This window comes from Thunnus maccoyii, chromosome 3 (genome assembly GCF_910596095.1).
Source record: "Thunnus maccoyii chromosome 3, fThuMac1.1, whole genome shotgun sequence".
Lineage (NCBI taxonomy): Eukaryota > Metazoa > Chordata > Actinopteri > Scombriformes > Scombridae > Thunnus > Thunnus maccoyii.
In genome coordinates, this window is record NC_056535.1 from 22,434,104 (window position 1) to 22,442,116 (window position 8,013).

At 40.8% G+C, this 8,013-nt stretch overlaps 1 protein-coding gene across 3 annotated transcripts; it reads right to left on the reverse strand.

Annotated features, from left to right (window-relative positions):
- Positions 1–53: 53 nt before the first annotated feature.
- On the reverse strand, positions 54–7,272 carry sp1 (sp1 transcription factor). Of its 3 annotated transcripts, none has more exons than XM_042405980.1 (6): positions 7,165–7,272; positions 6,461–6,534; positions 4,029–5,424; positions 2,675–2,816; positions 2,326–2,516; positions 54–2,106 (listed from the first exon to the last, which is right to left on the reverse strand). In XM_042405980.1, the coding sequence occupies exons 1-6, from the start codon at positions 7,169–7,171 to the stop codon at positions 1,799–1,801; spliced, it is 2,118 nt and encodes a 705-aa protein (XP_042261914.1). In that variant the 5' UTR covers positions 7,172–7,272; the 3' UTR covers positions 54–1,798. The 3 variants fall into 3 exon arrangements, with proteins under 3 accessions (XP_042261914.1, XP_042261915.1, XP_042261916.1); XM_042405981.1 differs by lacking the exon at positions 7,165–7,272 and adding an exon at positions 7,107–7,141; XM_042405982.1 differs by lacking the exon at positions 7,165–7,272 and adding an exon at positions 7,090–7,114.
- Between the last annotated feature and the right edge of the window lie 741 nt (positions 7,273–8,013).

Genomic DNA, 8,013 nt, shown 5'->3' on the forward strand with positions numbered 1-8,013 from the left:
TTATTGTCATTTGTTAGATTGGGACATAAATTTGCAAAGAAATGAGACAAAAGTATATTCATAATTTTAATCCAGCTGTTGGCATTTGCAGTAGTAGTATACACACAATATAAAATCCCTTATTTAAAACGGGGCAGAAGAAATAAGAGCACTTGTTGTCCAATGAACTTAGTCTGTAGAGATTCAAAGGAGAGTTTTAAACAAATTTTTGACATAAAATTTACAATTGTTTCTCAAACTAAGCAGATCTGAAGCAAAGAAAACAATTTTAACAATGATGAGAAGTATATCATCTCAGAGAAACCTTGACCCTTAATATATTTTGCAACTTATTTATTTGGACAACAAAGGGATGTGCACCGAGGTTTGCCTTTAAGCTGGATATTTTCCAGTTAGAACTTACACATATGCATTACAAGTGTAAAAAGTATTAGAAAGTTCATGGACCAAAGACAGTTTCCTAGTTTTGCTTATAAACTTGAGTATGAACCTTTGGTTTGAGCTTACATATTTATGCTGTCTGGACATTATTACAAGATACTTCACTCTGACCAGATATGACTAAACAATAATTTTCCACAAAATAAACTGATGTGACTGCAAGGCAAAGTCTCAGATAATAAGTATACCACAGAAAGAAAAGTACTGGGAAGATCAGGACTGTATAGAATACATTATTCTATGACAGAAAGGCTTGCACATTTGATCTACATATATATAAAAGTTAACATAAGATTAAGATTGATTGTGCATGAGAGGTTCATACAACTGAAAGGCAATCTCTTGCAATCATGTAAGATGATCCCGCCTATGCTAAGAATTTCTGTAGCCTTTACATTACCAAATATATATATATACATAAAAAAATCTAAATATTTTTTGCTATGATAAACATATCAAAGCATGATGGCTTGGATGTGTGTACCTACACAAGAGGTTAAACAGTTATTCTCAGGATTTCAGTGCTCTTATACACCTACATCCTCACACTGATTAGTGCTTCTGGCTCCAACCAGGTCGTGACCTAATATAGTCCAGCCCTCTTCTAAACTCCTGAAACGCTTAACATGTTATTCCTATGATAGTGGGATTGTTAGTTGGTGAAAACACTCGAGTTCTCCCAAAACTGCAAACAGAACTTTGAGAGCCAAATGTTTGCTGCCAGATATTATGATGATAGTTTTCCATTTTAGTTTTAGGGGGGAGTTTAGCATTATGGGAGGATGAGGGCCAGTTAACCTGAGGGGGCACGCATGATATAACAGCCCAGGTTGAGAGGGCAAGAACCACCTGAGGTGAAGAGGGGCAGAAGTAGCGAAGCTCACAGCCTTGAAAACAAGGGTGAGAGTGTGACTTAGTAGTGTCATCTCTTTACTAAAGAAGGTTGTAGAGAGAATATTACTAACTAACAATTCAATATCAGGTGAGGGGGGTCTTGGTGTTTTATTGCAATCCCACTATCAAGTAAGATTGGGTCTTTGTGTGGGACAAATGTTAGTGTATTGCCATTTCCACTTGAGAGAAATAAGATTTCATGATGATTTCTTTAGTCTAACATTTTAATCCAACTCAACCACCTCTGATCTTTAAATGCCACAGGAATCTAAAGACACCTGGAAAGATGGAAATCAGCACTCCTGCCTCAGTTCTCAATAGTGTCTGTTGTGTTGCATTGTGACCACTTCTCCTGCCTGAAGCCTTCAAGAGGTTCTGTGTCTGCAGTCAGACGTGCCCTTTTTAACCCCAAACGTCCGAATACAACGTCCACCAAGGCCATCTTCCTGCTCCTGCTCTGTTCTTAGTAGCTGTTGCCATTCATCTGTTGAAGTCCCACCTGCATCATGTTGATCCCACTGCTGGCTAATCGAGCTATGCTCTCTGCAGATAAGGTTTCCATGGTGACAATGGTGTGCTGGTCACTGGCCGACACTGCTCCGGTGCCGGCTTCTGTTCCTGCTGCAGGGGAAGCAGCATCAGTCGAAACTGTGGTGCTGCCAGTGGCGACGGCCGTTGTTTTCTTGTTCAGGTGGGTTTTGATGTGCTTGGAGAGGTGGTCGCTGCGCATGAAGCGTTTTGGACACTCTGTGCAAACAAACCTCTTCTCACCTAAAAAAAGGGATAGAAATTAAAGTCAGTTAATGCTGTAGAAAAAAAACGAGTTTACTAGACTCTTGGTAAGACAAGCAGATGTTGATGTATGTACAGTCTTGTCCTTTACTCTCCAAATCAGAGACCACTTCAGAAATATGTCTCAGGAGTTGATTGTGTCATAATGTTTTGTAGTTGCTTTTGACTAAATGTCACGAGTCAAATCCTAAACGTCACCTGTGTGTGTCCTCTTATGGCGCTGAAGCTCATCTGAACGGGTGAATCGTTTGCCACAAAAAGACCAGCCGCAGACAAAGGGCCGTTCTCCTGTGTGCCAGCGGAGATGGGCCCTCAGGTGGGATGTCTTGCCGTAGATCTTCCCACATCCGGAGATATGACAAATGTGCTGTTTCTTTTTAGTTGGGTCACTGTTTGATGTACAAAAAATAATACAAATAACAGTAAAATTACAGTAATATCAGTAAATAATACAGATATTTTACACAGAAAAAATTGTAAGAAGCTGTGATAAAAATCACCCTCTAAATAAGCACAATATAGGCATACAGCTGGTTCAGTGACATACCGTCCTTCTCCATCCTTGCAGAAGGGGCAGGTACAGGCTTCTCTCCGGTTACGTCGTCCTTGGGTGGGAGGGCTTATATCCTCATCGTAAATGGCTGTGCTATCATCCAAACTTTCCCCGCCTGTCTGCAATGCCTGCTCTCCTGTAGTGATGGAAGAGAAAATACTCAAGTCTGAGATAATGTCTTTACTCAACATTGCTTGTCAAATAAACATACTAAACCCTGGGGGTTCACAAAAGTTTCACTAGCAGTGTAAGTACCGTGAGATGTACTATTTGAAATGAATAATAATCATCAAGGTACAAGCACATATACTGTACATTTAAAGGCTGGATAGCCTGAGCCCTACAGGCTTAAACCTCTATACTAAAGTGAATTTTGGTTAAATGTCATCACCAACAAAGCTTACTACATAGCCGATTTCATAAGAATAACAGAGCAAATTACACCCAATGATGATGCAATGATTCCTCAAAAACTTAGTATTTGATAAAATGTAAACTGGCAAGGATATACAAATTACTGGGAGGGATTGCCAGTGACACAGCTGAAGAGGGGTTTAGACATGATAAAGATTCCTATGTGATGGGAGGGGTCAAGTTACACCCCTTCTCTGACACAGACATCGTGGCCAGCCCGTACTACTGTTATGCGACCATCGTCTGAAGAAGGAAGTATCACCAAGAAATGAAAAAATTTCAAACACATATGCAAACACATGCAGTGAAGTAAAGAGCTCAAGGAAACTCTGGGCCAGTTGAACTGGTTAAACCAGTATAGTGCACTTCACACACAAAAGAACAAGAGATCAAATCCAGAGATACGAGATGCTTTGTGTTTCAGAGAAAACCTAATTGAAAAAAAAAAAGAACTCCAACACACCAAGTAAACCTAATTTTGTCAACAAATTTACTTAACAACTGTCAGTTGTATAGTAAACAAATACTGTGAACTACACTATTTGAACTGTAGTTTTTTTTTATCTCTCATCTAACTAAACACAATCAAAAGTTAGGGTTTAAGCCCCTCTCGTTTTGATCAAACACAAAATAAATTAATGTACAGAACATTTTTAAAAAAGTAATGGTAAGAAAGTCAAATAACTTTGACAATAATAACAAGTTCAATTTATAAATTCTCATACTGTCTTGGATGAGAATTGCATCATTTAGTAAAAATAAGCTCCTCCAGAGTCACTGGCAGCTCAAAATATTTCCAACATACAATTTGTTGATTTAATGTTTTGTATGTTAATATAGTTCACCTTCAAAACATATGCAAACTGATCAAACCATTATGTATACTTTTTAAACTGCACATCAATAATTCCTGGAAAGCAGGCTACTGACTGACCTCCTGTGCTGGCGATGGTGATGGGAAGACTCTGCATCTGCAGCCCTGAGCCACCGAGTGAGTTGAGATTTATGGTTTGGAAGCCTGGGATCTGCACGGTGTTGACAGCTGCAGCAGGTCCCTGAGTCTGGCCCAGTTGAGGGAGAGACTGCACTGGGGCCAGTGTGATCTGTGTTCCTGGACTCTGGATCTGAATGGTCTGCCAGCTCACCTGGCCATTGGGCCCAACAGTGCGCAGCAGGAGGGGGCCTGTGTTTGGCATAATTTGAAGATTTTGAAGCCCTTCCTGGCTGAGAGTTGGAGCAGCAAATACCTGACCGCCTGCGGTCGTGACAGCACCGGCCTGTATGGTCTGGAGGGGTGTTCCACCTTGAATGATTTGCTGAGGCTGGATAAGGATCTGCTGCGGCTGCTGTCCGTCTCTATTGTCTGGCTGTATTGGGACGCCCAGAGAAGATGCTGTGTTCTGCTGTAATGTCCCCGTCACCGCTACATTACTGTTCTGCGTTTGGGTCATTCCATAAGAAGATGTCGTCTGCGTGGTGACAGTGGACGCACTTGTCATGTACGTTGCCCCACTGTTGGAAGACACTGGCTGCTGCGATTGCTGTATGAGCTGGTTTCCCCCTGTATCCCCTCCACCATTGGCATCTCCCCCTGTACCACCTGCTCCAGTACTGACAGGCAACAAAGTGATGTTTCCATTTAGCGACACAGGCATATTTGCCAGGAACTGGGGCTGGTTTTGTAACACGCTATTGCCTAAGCTAATATTTTGTATGGGGATTGCTCCCTGAATGAGGCTGGGCATCGTTATGATGTTTCCTGCTGCACCAGCTCTGTTGGCTGCGGTTAAGATCTGCTGGCCATTGGGAGAAGACACTATCTGAAACTGCTGTCCTGGTCCTGCTGCAGGAACACCAGAATCTTGCTGAGCCTGCGCAAACTGCAGTGGCTGGCCATCTACTGTCTGAAACTGAGGAATAACCTGGTACTGAATGTTGGGCATTACACCTGATAGGGTGGTGAGCAGCTGTTGACTCTGCAGTGATGGAGCCTGAGCTACTACATATTGCTGCGCCTGCTGCTGCTGCTGTCCCTGAGTGCTTACAGCAGCTGCTGATGGTGACTGCACCTGTCTGCCCTTGCCTGTGTCTCCTACTGCCATCACCCCTGAGGAGTCGGTGGTGATGGTGCTGGTGCCTGAGGACGCTTGAACACTGAGAGGGATAACCTGCCAGCCGTTGGCACTGGAGGTGAAAACACCTTGATTCATGTCCAGCTGTTGCTGCTGGTTTTGTTGTTGTTGGTCAGCAGGTGAATCATTTTCTCCTGGGGTGTCAATTCGACTGCATGTGGCCGCCAACAAGGCGAGAGGAGATGGCTGCTGTGAGTCCTGGAAAGAGAATAAATTAAAAAAAAGAGAAGGAATTTAGAACATAAAAATACATCTCACTATCCAACATACATGTTGATGCTGCAGCTGTGATAAAATATATCAATGGCTGTCAAAATGTCTACTGATAATTTAACCCATTTTACATGTACTGAGGCAGTTGAAATAACAAAGGAAATAATAACATCAATATAGTGATTATAATAATAAATGAAATAAGAAACCTTTAAAAAGTGCTTTACAATAAAACAGTTGAGTAAAACAGAATTAGGATAAATAAAGCAGGATAATGGCACAAGTAATTTAAAAAAAAAAGAAGATAAAAATCAAGCTACACAGTAACAGTAATATAGCCAGAAGTAAAAGTGGACCTTACGAAACAAGGAGGAACTGAGAGGGCCAAAAAAAATAAAAAATAAAATCAACATTTCAACTTTAATAAAAAATGTCCAATTCATGTAATAACACATAATTGCACTCATTTAAACACTTATATAGTCTGGCTGGCTTTGCAAATGCCAATTCATAACATTAAAGCCATTTTTGTCACGCAAGTCTCTTTCCAGCAGTTCACAGGGGCTGGAGTGAGAAGTCCAGGGGGAGAAGCTGGGTGGGAGAATATGGGAGGGACCACTTTTTTTTTTCCAGAGCAGCGGCGGGCTCGGCCTCCCCTCCCCCCAAACCCACCCATCTCCCTCCCACACTTTTATTTTGCCCTATAAACTGACACACTCCTCTAGCCACCCCCTCCAAGGCCAGCCAAATGGGCCGAGCGAAATGCACATGAGAGTGCAGGGGTTTGACGGGAACACCCCGTGTGGGCGAATTTTACCTGCCCATTTCCCACCCCGGTGACATGTGCTCCAGAGAGAAAATCAACAACACGCACACGTCTCGACACAGATGGGTTACAGAATCAAATCAAAACAAAACAAGAAATACATATCGGGTTCAGTGAGGGAGGGAGTGGATTTATGTTTCCCAGCGGACAATCACCAGATGTGGCATTAGTCAGACTGTGTTCTGGTTAACCTACTTGTGAATTCGTGTTTCGCTTTTGACTGAAGCCTCCACCGCTCTCCACAGCGGCCATTTCACCCTGCTGCTGATCTGCGGAAGAAGAGTTTTACAAAGATCACTTCTCTTTAACTTTCAAGCAGCAGACACATCAAACTGAGTTATGGTCTCATTAAACCAAAAGGGGGGGAATGGCGAAACAAAACAAACAAAGTATTCACATGATCGACGACACAAAATGACAAAAACTACGAAATGTGTCGTTAACGTGAAGCAATTAAAGACAAGAAATGTAAGGAAATCCAACCACAAGTGCCTGAAGGGCCAGCTAGCTTATTAGCTAAGCTAACATGAACTCACACAAGTTGTCACGTAGAAGTGCTACTGAGAGCGAAATATGTTTATCTGCACTACTAAGTGTAACTAGTTAGCTAGCTTATATGTGTCTAATAAAGTTAAATTGTTTTATAGGCAGGTAGTGCCGGTTAAAAACAGAAGTTTCGTTGCTGTTAACCAGTTAGTTGGCTAAATGTTGTTAGCTAACTTAAATACCGACAATTAGCAGTTAAGTAGTTGGCCACTTTTAAACTGCTTGAGACGCCACAAAACACAAAAAATACAACAGTGAATACGCTTAAAGTAACGTACTTCAGTTCAACTTATACCTGATAACTGAATGCTTCGTTCACAACACGCTAGTTAACACAAAAAAAGTTCACTTACTGCTCATAATTTGAAGACGGGAGGAGTTTCTCTTCTTTTTTTCGGGTTGACAACTTTTCACAACTTCACACAAACTTGACGGACTCCCCCTCTATGAAGGAGACGGACGGGTGCGTTTGATTTACGGCCCCGCTGAGCCTGCAGTCTTAACAGTGACCAGCAGGTATAGCTTTTGTATTATTTAATTTCAAAATATAGACTTAGAATTTAACATCGTAATCTTTAACTAAGTCACAATTTAATTGTGTTGTCAATTGTAAGATAGATAGATAGATACTTTATTAATCCCAAAGGAAAATTAAAATGTTACAACAGCCAACAATGAGGTAAAAAAAACCCCAATGAGACAAATGCAATTCAAGGCTAAATTATATACAGTAACTAAATAAACTAACTCATATGTAACATAAATAAATGAATAGAACATAATACAAATACGAATGAGATGACAGTAAATAAAGTCTGTCTCAAGCTGCTTCCTAAAATGTTTATTTCATTAAGACTTTAAGCCAAACCAGATTAAAAACGTCCTAATCATATTACTATTACTACATTATCCAATGTGCTGTCTAAATTATATAGAAAATGAGTTTCATTTTTTTTTCTACTGTCCTTTTTATTGAGAACTGCGCAGTGTGTTGTGTAGTAAGTTAAAAATAGATGTTGATTTTGTAAATATGGATGATGCACAAAGACTAAGTTGGCTGTTCATATAAGAACCATATAAATTAGCCAGTTACTTGGAGAAAGGGGAAAAAGGCCCTTTATCGAGATAATTTGTAGATATGATCAATTTATTTTCTGTGATCAATTCATTTGGGATTTTTGTTTTGTATTGTTTCATTTTGT

Bases quoted from the DNA above. Each gene is read 5' to 3' on its own strand.
- sp1 (XM_042405980.1), bottom strand. The intron at 5,425-6,460 runs GTAGGTTAACCA...TTCTCTTTCCAG, and splicing joins AGCGAAACACGAATTCACAA to GACTCACAGCAGCCATCTCC. The intron at 2,107-2,325 runs GTGACGTTTAGG...CCCTTTTTTTAG, and splicing joins CCATAAGAGGACACACACAG to GTGAGAAGAGGTTTGTTTGC.